Raw genomic sequence first — 21,867 nt, 5'->3', positions numbered from 1 at the left:
CTAGTAAAAGATATGAAGAGGAAGGAAAGAAAGAAAGTGCAGGGGAAGGAGAAGGGGCGGAAGGAAGGAAGGAAGGAAGGGAGGAAGGGATATGTCTCTCTTGTTGCATCTTTCACCTTTTCCTTCCTTTTTAATTTTATTTTTGAGGATAACTCATTGAAATCTTGGCTAGTGTTTGCACAAGTTAAACTTTTCCTATTGCATTGAGGAATAGTATCCTGGTCAAAGCATGACTGGATAGAATGTGATATCTTCCCTTGCTCTCAATATGGATTTGACATAAATATGAAGACTCCTGTTGATCTCTAAGGCTGGCTCCTCTCTCTTTCCGAACACCGACCCTACACCTTTTTGGCAAAGCGAATGGGTCTGTTATTGACTGAGCACAAAAAGGAGAATCAGAAAAGCATAGGAGACAGAGAGTTATTCTGTGGAAACTCCTAACTCCCAGATTTGCCCTTATACAAGAACGAAAGGGCATTTCCCCAGCCTTGCAAGAGATAGCCGCGACGGTGCGGTTGCTAATCCCAGTTCCTCCAGTCGAGCCGCTGGCTTCTTCTTTCTCGTCCCGCAAACCTTACAACCAGATTACCAGGGAGGTTTTGCAATGAAAAGGGGAAACATAAAAATCGTAGCGGCGCAGTAATACCTGCTATAAAACAACAAGGAACTCCTAAACCTTTCAGCTGCTTGTCCACAGCTCCAGAACCGTTTTAAGTACGGATAAACCTCGACTTCGGTTTGTCGGATGAACGCCGAAGGAGAAATTCAGGAAGGAAAGAAGGGAGGGAGGGAGGAAGGAAGGAAGGGCTAGCAAGAGATAAGAAGAGGGAGAAAAGAAAGAAAAGGAAGGGAAGGGAAGGGAGGAAGGCTAGCAAGAGATAAGAGGAAGAAAAGGAAGAAAAGGAAGGGAAGGAAAGGGAGGAAGGCTAAGAGATAAGAAGGAAGGAAGGAAGGAAGGAAGGAAGGAAGGAAGGAAGGAAGGGCTAGAAGAGATAAGAGGAAGGAAAAAAGAAAAGAGAGGAAGAAAGAGAGGGCAAGCAAGAAATAAGAAGAGGAAGGAAGGAAGGAAGGCTAGTAAGAGATAAGAAGAGGAAAGAAAGAAAGAAAAGGAAGGGAAGGGAAGGGAAGGGAAGGGAAGGGAAGAAGGCTAGTAAGAAATAACAGGAAGGAAGGAAGGAAGGAAGGAAGGAAGGAAGGAAGGAAGGAAGGAAGGGCTAGAAGAGACAAGAAGTGGAAGGAAAGAAATTTGAGTTTTAGACTAGGAGACCAGGGTTCGAATCCCCGCTCAGCCAAGGAAACCCATTGGGTCACACTTTCTCAGCCTCAGGAGAAGGCAATGCAAACCTCCTCTGAGCAAATCTCGCCAAGAAAGCGCCAAGGATCGCTTCCGCCGTAAGTTCAGAAATAACCCGAAGGCGCACGGCGGCAACACGCCAGGTGTCGGAAATTGAAATAATTAAAACCGAAAGGGCAAGGCAGTCATCGCTGCTTATTAATAATAATTAATACTCATATTTCATCAGCGACACGAAACGGGGAACGTACTTCTGCCTGATGCCCCTTGAGGTGCCTGCGACTTACTTAATGCTTAATGCACCAACCCTTTCCTCCAAGTTCCCAAAGCAGTTTGGAAAGAAAAAATACGGTTAACAACAAATGGGAACGAGATTCTTGAAACACGCCAAAGTGCGGCAACGAAGGTTTGCTCGTATCGTTTGGGCCTAACTGCTCCCTGAAAGGCAATGTTAGAGTCCCAGTCAAACCCAGTAAAAGGGGTTTTCTGTGAATAAAAGGCAGCACTAGAATTCCTCATTATTCATGGGACAATTCCGACATCACACAACGCCGTGTGATAATCATGGCGTCACCGCACGATATTGATGAGAGCATCCTACCTTCTTTGCTGATGTGATAAAATCCTAAGGAAACACTATTCTTTTCACCTAAGAGAACACCTCTGTAGGAATCCTCCAGTGCAACTCTATGGTCAGCATTGGTTGGACATTGGTCATAGAGTCGCGCCGGAGGACCTACAGATGCCTAGAGAAGCATTTTCTCTAGGAACACCTAGATTCTCCATCACAACTCTATGGCCAACGTATGGCGGAGTTGCGCTGGAGGATGTAGAGATTCCTAGAGAGGAGATATTAATCATTTGCAATGTGGCATTTGTAGGTCCTTCAATATGAGTCTATGACCAACCTCTGGCAGATGTTGACCATAGAGTTGCACTGGAGGACCTGGAGATTCCTAGAGAGGTGTTCTCTTATGTAAAAAGAACAATGGTTTGTTTTAGTGTGCTGTTTTTCCACATTCACGGTGGTCCTTAACCCCTAACCCCAGCAAACATGGAGAAACCACTGTACTCAATTCATCTTTGCGCACCCATGAGGCCATTTATGCCATTTAAACCCCAAGCCGAACGCCTTCCAAACCCCTTCCTTTTTATTTCCCCTTCTCCGCTCCCTCCTTTTGGAACGAATCCCTCGTACGCGGCAGAGAAGCTCGGAGCAACCATCCTTTTTATTGCCTGCCTTATAAAAGAAAAAAAATCCCCGAATATGATATCCGAAAATGCTGACACAACCCTCCCCGCAGCAGCAACGGCGGCATTTATGTACCTCGAAATGTCTATATATATAAAAAAAGATATTTCCCTCCCACCCCAAAATACCCAGAGCGCCTATAAATCCTCCGCTGGGCAGCGAGGGAGGCATAAAAAGTCATATTCGTATTGACGAGGCATCAAACTTCTCCTGGCAGAAGGTGCCAAGGCAGACATGATGCCAACGTCTGCCGCTGGTTGGAGAAGGAAAGCGGGGAAGTTGGCAAAAAGAAGGATGCTGAATTGAGCCAGGAGACAGAAGGAGGAACCATACATACTCAATCTCATGTATATGTAAGTCGAGGGCAGGTTTTGGGGCCAAAATAATGGAGGAGAGAGACAGCATGGTACAGTGGTTTGAGCATTGGACTATGATTTGGGCTAAGACTCCGGAGACCAGGGTTCAAAAACTCTGGATGATCCTGGGCAAGCCACACTCTCTCAGCCTCAGAGGAAGGCAATAGCAAGAAACTACCAAAGGAAACTGCCAAGGAAAGTGCAAGATAATGTTGTCTTAGGGCTGCCATAGGCAACCAGCGAAGGTCTCCAGATGTTCTCAGACTGCAATGCCCATCAGCCCTTGCTGGCACAGCCAATGATTATGAACACTGGGTGCTGCAGCCCAAAAGCATCCAATTCTCACCCATCTACTGAACCCCTAAAGTGCCTTCATTGCACCATCTTTACCTCCACTCCCCAAAGTAGTTAGTTACAAGTCGCTACACAAGTAGTAACTTATGGCCTCCCATGTCTGGGCACAGGTCAGAACCTGAGGTCTGCAGAGGTTTTGCAATGGCGAACATCCTGCAAACCTTCACCTTAGGGTTGCCATAAGTTGCAAAAGACATGGCAGAATGGGGTTGGACCGGATGGCCCTTGAGGTCCCTTCCAACTCTATGGGGTTTTATCACACGAAGGAGATCAGGGTTTATCCCGTGAATATCCCAGGGGGGAAATCACATAATTGCGATTTCACACAACATCTCACAAAATTGGCCATTAAAGTGGTCACAAAGAAGCATTAACGCATATCTTTTCACTTTCGGGATTTCGCCAACTATGCATTTCCGATATCACTTTATGCGCTGTGATAATCACTTGCGCAATGACTCGCCATTTCCGCTTCATTTGTGGGAAGCCTTCAATGTGCTTTAATCTCTCCTTAATGCCGAAATCAGCCCCAGTGTGAGACACTCCTAGAGATCCTATGAGGGCATACAACAACAACAACGACAACAACAACAACAGCAACAACTCACACTTGCCTTCCCCAATTTCTCCTGCACAAAGGGACAACATGATCTGAAGCCATTGCCTAGCCCTACTTTCGCTTACAGCCCTTTCCAATAATAACAGATAACAACCACAACAGCCTTTCTCCGCTCTTGCATGCATTTCGGAGGAGAAAATGGCCTGCTTTCCATCCTCTGATTGCACCTTTTGTTGCCATTGCACAAGCGTTTGTTGTTGTTTTTTAAAGCTGTTGTCTTTATTTTCTCGTTGGGCAGAAATGACTATTGATATTCCCCTCCGTTTATAGCGTTGCGGAGGTTTATTCCTTCTGCCCAATTCTAGGAATCGATGTACCACTGACGCGTCGCGCATCTCTCTCTCTTTCCCTGATACCTGACCAGGTTTCCAAATCCATTTCGGAGGGGAGGAAAGAGACGGAAACATCTATGCAAAGTCACAAATCAATGCAGCGTTTTCCTCCGACAATGCAAGCCTTCCTTCTAACATTTCACATATGAAACCCGTGATAACATCCAAGTGTGGCCAAGATGGGAAAAGGTATTAATAATGCCATGAAAGCATATAAAAGGCTGCGGCGGTTTGCTTTTGCCTGAGCCGACTGGGAAGGGCAATCTTGCTCCTGCTTTCCTCTATTGAGTTAACTGAGCGCAAATGCCTTTTGCATTTTGAACTCAGTTTGCAGCAACTACAATAGGCTGAGAACAAATGGAGAAAATAGGACATATTAAAAGCATCTGGGATGATTATTCATTAATCGGGATCGTGCGATAGCTCAATATTGGACATTGTGGAAATGGACAAACTTACAGTCCGTTTGAATAATAAAAGATGTGGAAAGGATAGAGGAGGAGCGGTCCCTGATTCTAGCGTATTGCAATATCACATGGCACTAAAAGCAGGATAGATGCAGGTTTTATATTGAATAAGGTATGTTTAAATATGCCAACATGGGGAATTATAAAGTCAAATGTTGTACTCCAGGGTATTGCAAAACAAAGTATGATTGTAAATGTGACGGCAAGGTTGCATGACGTACCAGATATAAGCGGATAAAGGGCGCGGAAGCAAAAAGTTAAAACAGAGGAGTGATTACTTAACTGACCGTGGAAATCTATGATAACAATGATGCATGCATATGTTTGGCACTGATTCGTGACCCTAAACCCACCTTTTTTCCCCCGCCGGGCAAATGGGTATAAAACAACATGGTTGGCATCCTGGGATCTGAATCAGCAGAAGGGAGAAGAACGCTGCGGCGACACTTTTTAGGTGCATGAGAAAGCAGAACAAGAAGGATGGGAACCCAGGTTGGAAGTGCATGGGAGGCCATTTGCATATATATATATATATATATATATATATATATATATATGGCCCTGCAGAGAAACAAATCACACACACACATGCGCTCAACAGTGCTGGTTGTTGCGCCACCACAGAGACAAAGATTGGGTTGTTATGGTTTGATAGGATAAAGGCTCTGAAGTAGGGCTGCACAGCGGACGGAGGCGGCAAAATCTAGGTCAGGCCCATCTCCGATGGCAATGAAGGACAGAGAAGGTAGGACACACAAATGCCCATCCCTTCCGGAAGATGTTGTCCTCCTTTGCAAAGAATAAGGCACTCCCAACACTGCAATGGAGGAAAGCCTTGCACTAGTTAGGTTCACACGGCCAGGAAGTTTCCACAGCACCCCATGCACCCATGTTTCTTGTACATTGGGGAACATCAGACCCAGGGGCCACATCTGGCCCACTGGGATGCTCCAAGACAACTAGCGTTGGGCGGATTCCCAATATTCCCCACCTCCAACCCTGCTGAGTTTGCAAACTCCTTTTGCATTTCGAACTCGGTTTGCAGCAATCAAAGGAAGCTGAGGACGAAGGGGGAGAGCAGGAGGAGGAAAGAGAAACACGGAGATAGGTGGATAGATGATGGTTGCATACAGTGGTACCCCGGGATACGAATGCGCCGGGTTACGAATTTTTCGGGATACGAAAAAATCCCATAGGGATTTATTGCTTCGGCTTACGAAGGTTTCTTCGGGTTACGAAAAAACCGCGGCGCTATTTTCCGCCACCGGAGGGCAGCAGAGAGCTATTTTTCCATTAGCGCCTATGGGAATTCGGCTTACGAAGGTATTTCGGGTTACGAAATTAACCGCGGAACGAATTAATTTCGTAACCCGGGGTACCACTGTATATATAAACTACCCATTCATTGTTCCACGTCTTGTTCCATACTCACCCCTCTATTCTTCATTCAGCCCTTTTTATTCCTCTAAGCTAAAGAACAAACAAACCGCAAACAGTTTTGCTTGTGGTTCAAGGTGAAATTGCTTCACCTCCCGGAGTATTCAACTCATCCTTTTTTATGCACCTCTGTAATGTGTTTCCTCCTCCTTTTGTCAGATGGGGAACCAGACTGCAATAAATGCAACAGTGTGGATGTCTATCTATCTATCTATCTATCTATCTATCTATCTATCTATCTATCTATCTATCTATCTATCTCCAACATCTCCCCTTTTTTGTTGGTTTGCAACAGCCTCTTACTCCAAGATGCTAACGTGGGTGTCAACCGGCAACCCAAGCTCCACACTAACCAAAGTCTCTCGGTTTTGTGTTGCACAATCTTACAACCCAACTGCCCGACCTCTGAGGTTGCGCGAGGTTGTGCACGGTCGCACATGGAGGCCGGCCTCGCCATGGGGGCCTTGCGTTGGTTTCATGAATAATAGAAAAGAGATGCGCGCGGGGAGGGAGGAGGTCGCGCGGCGGGTCAACTGAGAAAATTTGCAAAGGCAAGGGAAAGAGGACACACATCACACACAAACACAGCTCTGCAGAAGCAGCAGCAGCTGTTCCTGTTGCAAAAGAACAAAATTTCAAAACAGAAAGGACCAGAAGGGATTTTGGATGGAGGATTGAGAGATGCCCAGCTTTGCGCAAGGATACAGAAGCATCCAGGTGCATGCTGTAACAGCGCCACACAGTGGCCGCTCCGAGGAAATTGCAAAGGAAAAGGGCCGCCCCAAGAGATTTTGATGCCTGAAACAGAGCAGCAAATAGGGGACCCATATCCCCCCAAATTTAGGGATGCAAGACCCCAAGCCAGCCATGTTATTTTGGTCCATGGGCATGAAACCCACTGGGCGAGTGCCATGCTCTCAGCCACATAGGAAGGCAATGGCGAACCTCATCTGGGCACACCTTGCCAAGAAAACCCCAGGATATGTTTGTTTTAGGATTGCCACAAATTGGGAATGACTCGAAGGCACATGATTACAACAACAAATAAGGTGTGAAGCACAACTGGAGGCGTACCCACCTGCGCTTTGAGGCTGGACGCCGCGAAGACGGTGATCTGGTTGCCACTGCTGGCCCACAAGGCGTCGTCCAAGGTAAGCAGCGTCCGCACCGGCGCCAGTCCGACCGTCAGGCAGGTTGGCTGGGCTTCGGCATCCCAGAGTCCCCCGGCGGCTTTGCATTTTAAAGGAAAGGGAAATAATTTAGGATATCAATCAGAAGGCAAATGAGATAAGGTTTGGACTACAGCTTCCAGAATACACTTCCACTTACCTGGAGAAGGGGATTCTGGGAGTCATAGTCCAAAGACTATGACTTTCTAAGTCATAGAGTCATTTTTTGCATTTCGGCTGTGGTTGCATTTGCACAGAAAATAGTATTCTTCTGCACAAAAACTGGAAGCATCTCCACAAATTGTGCGCGGATTTTTGCACAGAAGAGGCTGCATTCTGCACAAAAATGATGTAAATTTTGCACAGAACAGGCTGCTTTCTGCACAAAACAACACCCAAGTGTGAGTTTTTGCACAGAACAGAGCTGTGAATAGGCTTTGAAAACAGGTTTGCTTTGTGGAATTTTTACCTTTTCATATATTCAAGCCATGGCTGGTTGAATCCGTAGATTAAAAAGTCCATGGATATAGAGGGACGCTTGTACTATTTCTCTCAACTGGGACATTATATTCCTGTTGATGCAGCCCAGAATTGCATTGGTCTTTTGTGCCGCCACATCACACTGTTGGCTCAGGTTTAGTTTGAGGTCCACTAAGATGCCTCTATCCTTTTTGCACGTCCTTCTTGCAAACCAGGTGCCGTCCGTCCTAATATTTATGCATTTCTGAATTTCATTTTTCCTGTCTGGATGTACCACCTTATATTTATCCCTTATATTTATCAGTGTCACCTGTCAGTCACGTCTTCTCCAAGCTAAATATATCCAGTTCCCTAAGTTAAGATATGGCGCAAATGCTCTCTCATTGGGAGCTGAGCTAATGTTTCCTTTTCTTTAAGGGTTCCTCGGCTTGCAAAACACGCAGGTGTGCCTTTGCAAGAGATAATCTCCATGCTACAGAGTTTGCGCCAACTTTGCCCTTTACATCTGCAAAGGGCCGATTAAACATCTGAACATCTGCAAGGAAAACGCTGCCTTCCTCCCCCGTCCTCGACCCCCCGACACTTCGCTTTGCCTCTCCGTTCCTTTCAAACGCACGCACTTTAATTAAAAAAGCATAAACAGCTTATCGGGAGCTAATTAATAATAGTTTTTCCCAGAAAAAAAGCGATGCCCTGGCAAGCGGAGTTTGGAAGCCGCGCATAAACATCCGCTCGTAACCCCGGAACGGAGGGCGACAAGTCGCAGATTGTGGATGTTTAATGGAATGTGAAAAAATGGAGGCTGGCAGATGATTACGGGCAGGAAAAAAAGAAAGAAAGACATACAGAATTGGAAGAAGGGAGAGAAAAGGAGAGATAGAGCCAAGGCTATTTGGATATATAAGAAACGGTGATGGTCCGGCGTCTCGGCGTCAGGGGTGCTGTCAATCAACTCTGGGTTAAAATATGGATGCAAGGTACTAAAATGGAGGCTGTAAGGAACAAAGCCAAGGAAGACTAAAGGTCTACACCAGTGATTCCCAAACTTTTGGACTTTGGATCCCAGAATCCCCGACCGTTGGCCAAAATGACCGAAGCTTCTGGGAGCTGGAGTCCAAAATGTCTGGAGGATCGGTTTGGGAATCGCTGGTCTTACACCCTTCGGCATTTCATAGATGAAATATGGGACCCATAAGGTACATCAGAGCATGGTCAAGGTATTAATGAGGAAGGATGGGCAAGCAAGGAAATGCCAAAGTGGTTTGCTTTCACTGGAGCCAACTGGGAAATGTGAGATCCTTCCCCTTCCTCTCCTCTCCTCTCCTTGTTGAATTGATGGAGTATGGACAACTTTTGCACCGTGAACTTGTTTTGCAGCAATTGAAAGAAGCTGAGGACAAAGCGGGAGGAAGAGGAGAGAGAAACCAGGACATTTTGGAAGCAAATGAGAAAGTGGGAAAGCAGAGGATTTATTAGGACTGTCCCTGGGAATGGGATTTGAGCCCATTCAAGTTGCAGGGAAGGATTCGCAAGATGAAATGCTATACCTCAAGAGAGAGAAAATCCATGCACAAGGCTGGGCTAAACATCCTCTTTCATCTCCTTGACTTGCAAGTTGCAAAGAGAAGTTGCAAACTCCTTGACTTGCAAGTTGCAAATACAATTGTCAAATGTCGATTGTCACGGACAGAGAGGCCGGATATAAATAAAGTATTATTATTATTATAAGTTGCAAACACCTTGACTTCCAGGTTGCAAACCTTCCTTATGACCCCATTCAAAGAGGAACCTGTTGACGCTCTCAGACCTAAGTACAGCTCTGCGCCTGCGATGTCCGAGATTTCGCTCCTTGCAAAAACTGCGCTGACCCTCCGAACAAGGCTCTTTCTTTCCCCCTCCTGCTTTATCAAATTTTTTACCAGGAAAGGGAATTAAAGCCCAGCTGACAGGCTTCAGCGGCAGTAAAACGGCTGCCCATCTCTCCTCCTCGCGCCGGAGAGAACTGACAGCCAATCAATAAGAAATTACAGAGCTTTCAAATTGGGATTTTGTCTCGGGACCCGAAGTCCAGAGCGTTGCATTTTGAAAGGCAATTAGCATAAAGTGCTTTTTTAGGGGGAGGAAGAGAAGGTATGCGGCGCTCTCGTCTTCTCCTTCTTTTCCCCCTTCCCCTCTTCTTCTTCTTCTTCTTCCCCAGCTACAACCAGCAGGAAATTAAAATAGATTTAAAATTAATTAAAGGCACTTGGAAAACAAAGTGCGGATGAAACTTTCCCCTCGAGGAGAGGATGAAGGAGCGATGAACAAACAAACGCGGTTTATTATTCCGGTGCCTTTCTCGGGGTTCGCAAGACGTTGGGAAGTTTCCACAAGGGTTTTGTTGTTTTTTCCTTAGTCCCACATCTTTCTTCATTTATGTTAAGAAAGGAATTTGGAAGGATGGAAACTGCTAGAATCTAAATGACTTGTTGTTTCTTCCCGCAATATTTCCAACAATGGAAATGTCACTGGATTTAGACTTCAAAAGAAGAGGACCAAAAATGTGGTGAATCCATTAAGCTCCCCATGCATTGAGAAATATAGAATCCTAGAGTCGGAAGGGAGCCCAAAGGCCATCAAATCCAACCCCTTGCCATGCAAGAATACACAGTTAAAGCACTCCTAAAAGTTGGCCATGCGCCTTCCAAGGCAATCTATTCCACCATCAAAAAGTTGCGGTTGATGCTTAGTGCCCTATACATGGTTGCATTAACTAGGCCCATGCCTGGATCTCAAATTTTGGCCCCCAAATCTCAATGCTTGCAACACTTCTGAGAAAGGTTTGTGATCTATGAAAGGGCAAAGCACCAGTGAAAAGGGACTAATTTTCGGGATGAGAGGTGTCTGTTTCACCTTTGCGCCAATGCTCACCATTGCTTCTGGCGTAGGCAGCGACGGTTCCGTCCTGCAATCCAGCGAAGAGATAATCGGAGCTGTGTTTCAAACAAAGGACCGGCTGGAGTCCGGGGCTTTTGGCCGTCAGCAAACACTGCGTCCCCGTGTCCACGCTCCCATAAACCAGGATGCTAGGGAAGTAAAGAAAAAGCAGTATAAGAGGGGATGAGAAATACTTGGAGTCAGGCTCAATGGAACAGCACTGGATACAGCAGAACTAGAACAGAATGGAGAACCACTGGAGCAGATGCATCCGTTCCTCCCAAATTGCAAAGTGTAGGGTAGGAATGGAGGAGATTATACACCTTTGGGAGGTTTCATTGCAAAATGTAGGTGATCCAAAATATATGGGGCAGTGTCTCTGAACTTATGCAGAGAGACCCTCCAGTTTCCCTCTGAGTTTACTGCCATCATCCCATTTGCAGAGCTTCAGCATGGAAAGTGATGTTTTACACTACGGCGCATAAAAGGTCACTCGCCGTCGTTATTTTATCGCAGCGTTTCTAAAAAAGCAACTAAGTGGCTTGCCTCTTTTTAGCAGGGAATGTTTCAAAGGCTTGCCTCTTCAGCCAGAAAATGTCTGCTGGTATATTTTTAAAAAGCAAAGGAAGAACATCAGATGAGGAACGGAAAGTGGATTAGACCCAACACCTGTCCAGTCCAGTCCAGTCCAGCCATCCATTTGCACCAGTTCCTCAATGGGAAGCCACCAACCGGGCACTGAATGCAACCGCATCCCTTTTTGTTCATATTCCTAATTAATTGGGATTCAGTTCCCATGGGGATTCTGAGCACTGCAGTCCAAAGTATGTGACTTTCCCCAATACGTCAGGGATGTCTTGAGCCCGGATTACTTGCAAGGCCTTGCAAACACCCTAACCACTACCCGACACATTGACCCCATTCACGCCGCCGCAAAGAGAGCCCTCCTCACCTGCCATCCTGTAGCCCCAGGCAAATGGCAGGTTGCACCGGCAAGCTTTGGTCGGCGGCCGTTTCGGAGTCTTCCTCTCTCTCGCCTTCGCTCCGCTCCGGAATATATTCCGCGCACAGGACCTGGGAGGCCACCGGGAAGGACTTGACTGTCCGAGGCATGGAGCGGTTCAAGGAGAAGATCTCCACTTGGCCGCCGGACCCTTCCTGGCCACCGCCAACCTAAAGGAGCCAAGAGGAAGATGAAAGAAACCCTCGAACACAGCTCTGCTCTGCGAGGAACACAGCTCTTCCCATTTGTGTCCAGCAACGCAGGAAAGCAAGCACTGCTGCGTAAAGCTTTGCGGCGCCAAATTTCCCATGTGGTATGCTAGGACTCAAAGAGGCCAGGGTTCGAGTTCCTGCTCATCTATGGAAACCATTGAGTGATCTTGGCCAAGTCACTCTCTCAGCCTCAGAGCAAGTCCATGGTGGCCAACCTCAGAATAAAACTTAGGAGGGGATTGCCTTAAGTGGGAGTCAACTGGAAGGCACAACAAAAACAATGTTCCTGGGCATCAACCCACAAACATTTGGAAAACCAAAGGGGATTGAGGCAGTCCAAACTCACCCAGAGGTAGCCTTGCGGGAGGGATGTGCTGACGGCGGAGAAACCCAGCAGCGAAGAATGGACCGGACTGTGGATAGCAGCACCCAGCTGGACGCGAGATCAGATGGCGTTTCCACCAAAAAGTGAAAATAACAAAGACAGGCAAAGTCAGACGTAGGAAGAACTTGGAGAGGAGACACACTTGGTGCACCACATGTCACCGTTTTGCAATGCATTTTGGTCACCCTCCTCCAGTTTCTCAGTATCCTTTTTGGATTGTGGTGCATCTTTGGAGAACGCTGGCATGGAAGTGAATGAGGATGGATGGATGGATGGATAGATAGATAGATAGATAGATAGATAGATAGATAGATAGATAGACCCTATGTTGAGAGCAAGTGATCATAGAGTATTTATATATATTCTCTTCCATGCCAGCGTTCTCTGAAGATACAATCCACAGATGCTGGTGAAACATCCAGAACAAACTCTTCCAGAACATGGCCAGAGAGCCCCCCAAACCCCATCAAAAATATGGATGCCGGCCATGAAAGCCTTAGACTTAGAGAACTTTACTTGACCTGTTCCCTCTTATAATAAACCAGGTTTGTCATGCAATTAGACCAAACTTTTGCAAAGGCCCTAAGCCCCAGGCTTAACAACCAGGTGATGCCCCAGAAGTGAGCCAAGAGGACCCAAATCTTGTGTCTCCCCAGGAAAAGAGGAGAGAAAATCAGCTCCATTTCATGAAAAGCAAAATCAGAGAGAAAGGGAGACGTGACCCATTTGTCGGCAAAGGACACAAGGACACAAACGCAGAGCGGTTGTGCGGTCAGGGGGAGAGATAAGATGGAGGAGAGCGCGGAAGGACAAGAGTCAAAGGGAGCTTTGTAGATTAATCGTAATAGAGGAACACAGAGCCTCCCCTGTTCCCATCTGCTTCCCTTTTTGAAAAGGGGGAAAGGCGGCAGCGGTGGGGGGGAACGCACATAGAAAGACGCGGAGAATCGTTTAAAAAGAGCAAGATTGGCAGCCAGTCGTGATGGGGTACGCATGCGAAACAGCAGAGGCTCAAAACAAAGAGGGAGAGAAAGAGACAGAATTCCCTGACAAAAACCCAAAATATAGCACCTAGGAAAGAAGAAAGGGATGATTGGTTTGGGCTTTGAACTACGACTCTGGAAACTGGGGTTCGAATCTCGGCTCAGCCATAGTAACTGATGTTGGGCAAGTCTCACTCTCTCAGCCTCCGAGGAAGGGCCATGGGTTGCCAAGAGGAAACCTGGCAAGAAGACCCCACAATAGGGTCGCCGTGGGTCGGAAATGGCGTGAAGGTATATGCAACAACGGCAAAGGAGGGAAGAGATGCCACGGGCAACACATCACTTCAGAGCTTGTGGGGTCCCACAGGTGGTGGCCCCCAAAACCCCGAGTCCGTTCCTGGCCCTCATTGGGTCTCCCCTCCACAAAGGAAAGGATTTTGCAATATGAATCTTGTTATTCTGAAGATGGCAAGACATGATTGGTTTGGGGTATTCCCACCATTTTGAAGGAAATTGGTTTTTTTGTGGAGGAGTGGGGGACGTGTGGCCCATGGGTCACATGTGGCCCTCCAACACCCTTTTCAGACATCACCCCACAACTGCCACTGCAAAATCAAAATCCGCCGGTCCTGAATCAGTTGCAAAAACCACAGAGAGTAGCACCTGGAATCTCTAAGGAGACACTCTATGTTGCACTCCTGCAGGGCTCTATGGTGCAGCAGGACTCTCTGGCCATCTGGCGCACCGTAAAGAAGCGCCACAGTTGCACAAAGTCAACACTGCAGCCCCAGACTGCAATGGAGGAGGGCTTTGGCACCTTAGCCACCTAAATTTCTCAGATGAGAACCAGAACACATGTGGCCAGTACAGTATAGTTGTATTGTTTGGCCACCAAACAGAGATTTGGGGAGCCCTGGAGTGACCATCAGTGACCATTACCTGCAAGTCCAGGGCTCTGGAGGAGAAAGCGGGGAGACGGCAGACCAGGATGGGGCACCAGAAAGGAGCTTTGCTCTTCTTGTCTTCCTCGGGACACAGCCAGCCAGGCTGGTTTTCTTCCCCTGCATCAAAAGTGTTAAGAGAACCTCATGATACGCATGACTACAAGACCCACCATCCCCAGCCAGTACCTTTTGATACAGCTTGGGCCACTGTCTTTAATGGGACTTGAGTACAGTATCTACAGATTTTGTTGCTCACAGAGGGTCCTGGATCCAAAGCCCAGTGGATAATGAGGACCCACTGTATATAGATATACACCTTCGAAATGGCATTATAAACACAAACCTTCTGAACAAATCCTGCCAACAAAACCTGATGATAGGGTTGTTAAAGTGAAAAAATGACTTGTAGACATACAACAACAACAGATATATATATATATATATATATATATATATGGCAAATAGATTAATAAAACAGAGACAAATGCCCATCTATTTTAAACAATGCTCTTCTGCGTGAGTTTTTAATGTGTCTTATATTTAAATGCTGGGCACCTAGGTCTGCAGGGCATTTCCGATGCCAAAAAGGCCAACAAACTGCCTTCGTTCCTTTTCCTTTTTATGAAAGTGAAAAATGCAGATTGCCGGCTCCTGGGGACGCTGGGAATTCAAATCGGGTTTGAAATGAAATTTCCTTTCCTGCTTGTCTCTTCCGTTTTTATAATAAAAGAGGGGGGGGGGAATCAGAGTTGATGCAGAGTTAAAAAGCAAAAAAAGGAGATAAGAAGGAAAGAGAAGAAGCGTCTGGAGGGAACCAGGAGGAAAGCAAAAGCCGGAGAGTTAAAACATTTTGTGTTGTATTTTGCCCGAAACCAAGAACGTTGTTGTTCTTTGAATGATGAGATTAAAGGGGAGGAAGAAACGCTAATCTGGAAGATGACTTTTGGGGCGACCGGGTTCAAGTTTGGGGGAATTTTGCATGTTTTTCTGCATCGGAAAAAACTCCAAAGGGAACTTGGTTCCCTTTATAAAGAGATTAATGGAGGAATTTTTCCTCCTTTCAAGAGCCAATTTCATCCAAGGACAGCAGATCAGCACTCCCAGAAGAAATGGAGATGGGCTGCAAAAGGAATGATGATGATGATGATGATGTGTCCCTTCTCCTTATGACTGAGATTAGAGAATGACTATATCTCTGTTCAAACATCTCTCCTTCCATTTTCTTTCCCTCTCCCACTCTTAAACATCTGGCATGAAGAAGAAGAAATCTGTGTTGTTTAAAAGCTTGACCAAATGATCCCAGAATGTTTTTTAAAACGCCAGGAGGTTACTTACGGAGAGCAATTTTGGCCAAATGCAAGCGGTTGACCCAGGAGATTTTGCTGAGAGGGTTGGGAGTGATGAAAACCACCATGACGCTGATGGGTCGGCCGGACCTGAGTTCGAGAACAAGGCAAAACGGGCAAAGATTTAGCTTTGCTTATTGCTGACCAGCTCCGCGCGCTCAGAAACATTTTGCATGCTTAAAATATAATGGGATATTCCTCCACCATCCAGCAACCTGGGCCTCATTCCCACTTATAAATAAATTGATCTGCGATCCGAATCGATGAATCAATTCGACAACGGAGCGCAGTTCCTGCTACATTTGCCCCAATCATATTTCCTCCCTCTAAAATAATCCACTTGTGGTTCACATTCACAAACGAATCGGTTGCAAATGGACCCGCTCCAGCTGGCCAAAGGGCAAATTTAAACCGATTCTGATCCGCATCTGGTTCATGTTTGCACAGAATCGGTTTATCCAAAAAGACAACAGTGTCAAAAAGACACAGGTTAAATGGTTATAATGCATGGCCCCACTCTCCGAATCAGTTCAAGTGGGAACCAGGGTTTAAAAGGTAGTGGGAATCTGGTTTAAAAGGTAGTGGGAATGAGGCCCTGGAAGGAAAAGATCTTAAGCCGGGAAGGAAAGAGAACCTACTTGTCCGGTTTTCCTGGAAGGAGGAGACGGAGGCGGCACTTGTTTGCAGAATGGATCTCTTCCTCCTTGACCCTCACCAGCCTTTGGAGGGCAAGGCACCAGTCCTGCGCCACCGTCATGTTCAGGTTCTGGCCATGAAAGAGAGAGAGAAAGATGGAGAAGTCAGACCAAATCAGATCTACAGGGATCTATGGTTGTTGGGTGCCTTCAAATCATCTCCAACCTACAGTGACCCTAAGGCAAACCTATCATGGGGTTTTCTTGGCAAGGTTTCTTCGGAGGAGGTTTGCCACTGTTGTCCTCTGAGGCTGTGACTCACCCACTTTCCTGATCCAAGTCTATGGTTTTATGATTCTTGTGTACTTTGTCGGCAAAAGATCTCACCTGGTAGGTGCCATGGAGGGTACTGATGAGGAGAGTTATTTGCTCCACCACTGCAAGGTCCTTCTGAAGGTCTTGGAGCTCCTGAAACAGCCGAGGGGGACCCAAGTAGACTTTATCTGACGGAGACACCAAAATGTAGTGACAACGCTTTTACTAGGAGGTCCTGGATTTGTCTACAAAATATATGGATACGGAGGGCTGACTACTGTATACACTCAACAATAAGTCAATTTTATGTGTTAAGTCGGGTAAAACTTAGGGGCATGTAGCAAAGGATTAAAAGGATGAAGCAAAGCAAAACAATGCCAAAGTACGTCCAAAATTCCAGCAGCCATAACTCTTTGTGTTACTCTTAAGGCTGGATGGATGAGAGACTAATGGAGATCAGTGCTTCACATATTATACTCTTGCTTTTCACCAAGGGATGGTTCCTTCTTTTAAATAAGAGATAAGATACAGTACTTGCATTGATCCCATGGATAAGTTGACTCAAGTTTTTTGGGTATATTATGGATTCATTCAACATTATGCACTTGTCCCTATAAATTCACTAGGGTTAGTGGCACAAGACCCCCGTGAATATGGAAAAACCGCAAATAACAAAAACACCATGTTTTTACCTGAGAGGACACCTCTCTAGGATTCTCTAGGTCCTCCACGGCAACTCTCTGGCCAACGTGCTACAGACACTGACCATAGAGTTGGGCTGGAGGAGCTACAAAGGCCTAGTAGAGTATTCTCTCTAGGAATCTCTAGGTCTTTCAGTGCAACTTTCAGTTAAAGTTGACCATAGAGTTGCACTGGAAGACCTAGATATCTCTAGAGAGAACATATTCATCAAACCATGAATAATAAAATCTGCAAATATCTAAGCCTCAAATATGGAGGAATAGGTGTATATTGGTTTCATAGTCCACCAGGTGTTACCAACTGGAGTGGTGGACCCTCCGTGTTTTTTGCATTGTGTCCAAGACTCAAGGGCTTGGCGGGTGGGTGGTCACTCACTGTGGGCAGAGGACTGGCTGCTGGGCATGTGCCGCTTGGACGCCACGTTCTGGATGACGACGTGGTCCTTGTCCTGGGCGCTGCTCTCCTGCCCAACTTCCACCACTTGGACCTGCGGAAGAGCGGCGTTCCACTTCACGATGTACTTGGGCCCCAGAGGGACCAGACTGCTGATCTCAAGCTGACCCCTGCGAGGAAGAAAAACACCTTTCATTGTAAAAGAAGAGCCAGAGATGGACGGAGTCGGACCGCTAAGGTCTGATGGTCAGCAGAGCCCATGTTGGGTTGATCAGGGACGAAGCATGCCAAGTCCATTCCCTACTTCAGTCTAAACTTTAAAATCACTCTCCCAGGTGCCATGATTATTTAATATAAAAATAAAGTTTCATTATTATTACAGTGGTCCTTTGCTTTAGGCGGGGAATCCATTCCGGACCCCCCACATAAGGCAAATAGTGTGTATGCTTGAGCCCCATTGAAAATAATGGGGCTTGTGCGTGTCGCGTGCCATGGGCACACGCACCATTGCCATTTCCATTGCACGGCTTTCAGAGTAAGCTGAAAGCCGCATATAGCGCACCCACGTATGACGTGGGCGCCCTGTATTATTATTTTAATGCTTAAATATGTTCAATTGATTTTTTGGGGGGGTATAATTGGGATTATTATTGTATTGTATGGATTTTTATCGTAATTTTTATTGTCTTGCACAAAACCCATAGTCGAGCCAATTCGGCCCTTGGTGCAAAGGTGGGTTGGGGATGCTGGGAACTGTTTTCCCACAACATAGCTTTTTTTCTGGACTGGGCACCGCAATCGGCATGCAACAAAGCAGTCAAAATGCATTCTCCACATGCTGGATTTTCTTTCTTTTTCTCCTGTGCATAATACTTCAAAATCTCCGGCGCATCAAAAGAAACAGAGAAGACATTCGGAGGCCTTAGGGGAAAACACTTGCCCCTGAGCCAAAAGATGGGAGCAAAGAGCCCACAAGGCGTCTGCAAAAAGCTAGAAAAACCGTCCTCCTTGTTGCCTTCAGGCATTGGATTCGGTGGATCTGAGACCCCCGTCTGAGACACCTGAAGGATTTGCAGGTATTGCAAAACGTCCGACACATTTATTGCTCCTTTGGACGTCGAAGGGGGTTAAAATGTGCCTCGGAGCTAAACCTCCAGCTTGCATCGGGAACCATTGTGCCGAAAGTCTCCTTCAGCAAAGCAAGACAGATCTGACGAAACACTTCACTTTTGTACACTGTCATTAAGGGTACAGGTCTTCTCTCTAGTAACCCTATCACAGGTGCCACAATATCACACAACCATGCAAGCTCCAATGGCGCTCAAAGCCAAGACCCATGCACTCCTCAATGGGGCAGACAGAAGTAACCAAAAAGCCTTTGCAACCCAACATCACCAGCAAGTGAACCCTTAACATTGCACACACACAGTCCAAAAGTGGACCAAACCTTGGGCCTACCCGGTGTCCACTGGCCTGCGGAAGAGAAACGTTAAAGTATAAGAAAGAGGGTGAAGTTGCAATGCACCAATTCCTGTCTGAACCAAAGAGATATAGATAAGGCTGAAGAAGAATGGCTGAGCTTTGCAGCAAAAAGATGGCAATAACAATAGCAAGCGACTTTGGAAACAGATTAAGATAAAATTGGGAAATACGAGTAAGAAGAGGGAACTTTTGTTTTTCTTTAAAATTTAACAAAAGAAAGTCTACAAAGGCTTCATTCTCACTTACAAATAAATCAGTTTGCAATACGAATCGATGGATCAGTTCACACTACATTTGCCCCAACCCCATTTTCTTGTTGTAAAATAACCCACTTGTCGCTGATTGCTGATCACGTCGTAGGAAATCAATTCTGATCTGCATCCCGTTCACACTTGCGCCGAATCGGTTTATTGCAAAAGACACAGAAAAAAATGAGCGTCAAAACAACGCGTGTTAAATGGGTCTAGCGCAGGGTGTCCCTCACCAGACCGCTCCAGCGATTCGGCTCAAGTGCGAACAAGGGTCATTTAAACCATCAAACCAGTTAGCAAACTGGTTTATAACATAGTGGGAAAAAGACTAATATGGTAGAAGCATGACCTCCTCCTATCGCCAGCCCTCCGCTGCGCATGCAACCGCGCATGGGATAAAAATGCAAGGCACGCACTTGAAATTGATATTGGCGCAGACCAGCATGTCGTTCAAGAGGAACACCTTCCGCTCCTTGGACTTGATCAGTTGACCTCGGTCTCCGTAAACCGTCTCCGTCAAAGTCTCACAGAGCAACAGTTGGCGCTGACCCGAGGTTAACAACTGCGGAAAGAGTGGAATAAGAAAAAGAAGGAGAGTGTTGTTGTTGTGTGCCTTCAAGTCTTTTCTGACTTAAGGTGACCCCTCAAGGCAAACCTATCATGGGGTTTTCTTGTCCAGAACCCTAATGTTATACTTTCCCATAATGAGGACCCAGGTTTTGTACTTTCCCGTAAGTGTGCACCTTGTTGAGGCTGCTGCGGTCACTGACGCTCTTGGTCAGCTGCTGGATCTCAGCCACTTGGTCCGCCAGACGCTTTTGCTCATTGAGTTTCTCCGCCAGGGTTTCCAGTTCGGTGAGGGCCAGCTGGAGAGAAAGTCGGTCCGCGTGGCCTTTTGGGGTGTTCTTCAGCATGTCCTGGGCCCCCCGAAAAAAGAACATTAAGTTTTGAACACCTAAAGGCCCGTCATGGAGAAGATGGAGCCCACTTGTTTCCAGAGATTAGAACAGAAACCAATGGGTTTGAAGAGGATAGATTAAAATTGAAAGTTCTACTATGCTCAGGAGCCAAAAATTATAGTACTGAAATGTGTTGAGGGCAAGGGTTGCCAGGATGATAGACAATTAGGTCAAGTCAAATCCTTTGCTCTGTAATGCAACAATCCTGAAGCGGATCCTGCTTTAGGTTCTTAACCCAAATAAAGGGACATAATGCAGAGACGGTTTGGAGACAGTAAAGGAAAACATACAGATAATAGTTTGATTTATAGGTATCCATGAAGGATAGAGAAACATATGTTAGATGCATATTTGGCATCCAATGGGTATGAAGGGGGGCATATATGTTTAATTGATTTGTAACCAATGAATGTAATGAAGGTTGGATGGGCATCTTTCAGAAAAGCTGTAGCTGTATGTTTCTGAATGGCTGGGGTTTGGACTAGCTGGCTCTTAGGGTCCCTTCTTTAAAGCACCACAACGACCCTCTTCCATAAAGTATCGCAATGATGAGCCCCAAAAGACGGTACCTGCAGCAGAAGAATGAATTGTGGAAACCTTTGGATGGGCTTCACCATCAAACCGTAAAGGGTCACCCGGTCTACGCTGGCCATCTGTCTCTTCTGCGCAAGAGGAGAAAGGTCCACAGTTAATCATTTAAAATTGCAACCTTGCCTGTCCAGATCAATGGACAGCCATCTTCTCACATTTGGTAAAACCCAAGAAGTCAAATGCTACAGGGACTATAGGTCCCTGCAATGGCCAAGTTGTTATAAAATGTCTGGAGCTTACATCTTCTTAAGTGGCCTTACTTGTGTAGTGACATTGCAAGGTATGGGTGTCCATTGCACAACAGTAGCCAGTGGAACAACTGCTATACCACAGCCAGATGTGCAATGGCACCAATGCATATCAGGGCATTCTCAGCACACATCTGGACACAATCTAGAAAGTTGTTGTGAGCACGATGGGAGCGTCCAATGTGCACCAGAAGAGTCCAATGAGCATCAGAACTGTCCAATGATCCTGAGAAATGCTCAAGGCAGACACTATTAGAAGTATCTGGTGTGCATCAGAAGTGCCCAATGGGCATAGGAAATGCATGTTAGAAGTGCCCAATTGGCATCAAAACTGCCTAATGCCCAATGCATATTAAAGTACCTGATGGGCATCACAAGTGTCTGATGGCCATCCCAAGGACCCCCATGTGCATTGGAGCTCTCTTGTCAGTGCCCAGGCTTGTGTTGCATTACAGCAATGTAGTTACACATTCATAGAGGCATGAAACATAGCCTGTGACACCGGACGTCAGTCAACACGTGTCCTTCTCGCACCCAGCCCTCCCAACATGGCACCTCTTAGGTCCTCCTTCTCTCACCTTGAGGAACTCCAGGAAGGCAGGTTTGGTGAGGCAGGCCTTCTTGATCAAGGACATGGCGCTGGTGAAGTTGTTGACGTACTCGCTGTACACGTCCAACACCATTGACTTGGAAAACTTGGGAAAACAAGAAAGCGAAGAATTAGTCCTCGAGGTTTGCA

General features: G+C 46.3%; 1 protein-coding gene across 12 annotated transcripts in view; it reads right to left on the bottom strand.

The window, feature by feature from the left end:
- ARHGEF10L (Rho guanine nucleotide exchange factor 10 like) overlaps positions 1-21,867 on the bottom strand; it is a 50,271-nt gene that overhangs the window by 9,416 nt on the left and 18,988 nt on the right. For 8 of the 12 annotated variants that reach the window (XM_042478461.1, XM_042478466.1, XM_042478463.1 and 5 more), the window contains 14 exons: positions 21,707-21,823; positions 20,859-20,951; positions 20,074-20,247; positions 19,747-19,892; positions 19,056-19,070; positions 17,580-17,767; positions 16,575-16,690; positions 16,191-16,318; positions 15,542-15,642; positions 14,202-14,323; positions 12,241-12,327; positions 11,632-11,852; positions 10,674-10,828; positions 7,193-7,344 (listed from right to left, as the gene is read on the bottom strand). In XM_042478461.1, coding sequence (XP_042334395.1) covers positions 7,193-7,344; positions 10,674-10,828; positions 11,632-11,852; positions 12,241-12,327; positions 14,202-14,323; positions 15,542-15,642; positions 16,191-16,318; positions 16,575-16,690; positions 17,580-17,767; positions 19,056-19,070; positions 19,747-19,892; positions 20,074-20,247; positions 20,859-20,951; positions 21,707-21,823 — 1,815 coding nt within the window. The remainder of the gene's footprint in view (positions 1-7,192; positions 7,345-10,673; positions 10,829-11,631; positions 11,853-12,240; positions 12,328-14,201; positions 14,324-15,541; positions 15,643-16,190; positions 16,319-16,574; positions 16,691-17,579; positions 17,768-19,055; positions 19,071-19,746; positions 19,893-20,073; positions 20,248-20,858; positions 20,952-21,706; positions 21,824-21,867) is intronic. The other 4 variants (XM_042478464.1, XM_042478468.1, XM_042478469.1 and 1 more) reach the window with 1 other exon arrangement.

This window comes from Sceloporus undulatus, chromosome 7 (assembly GCF_019175285.1).
Source record: "Sceloporus undulatus isolate JIND9_A2432 ecotype Alabama chromosome 7, SceUnd_v1.1, whole genome shotgun sequence".
Classification (NCBI taxonomy): domain Eukaryota; kingdom Metazoa; phylum Chordata; class Lepidosauria; order Squamata; family Phrynosomatidae; genus Sceloporus; species Sceloporus undulatus.
Note: the sequence above shows the minus strand (reverse complement) of the source record. Positions and strands in the feature narration are given on the sequence as shown.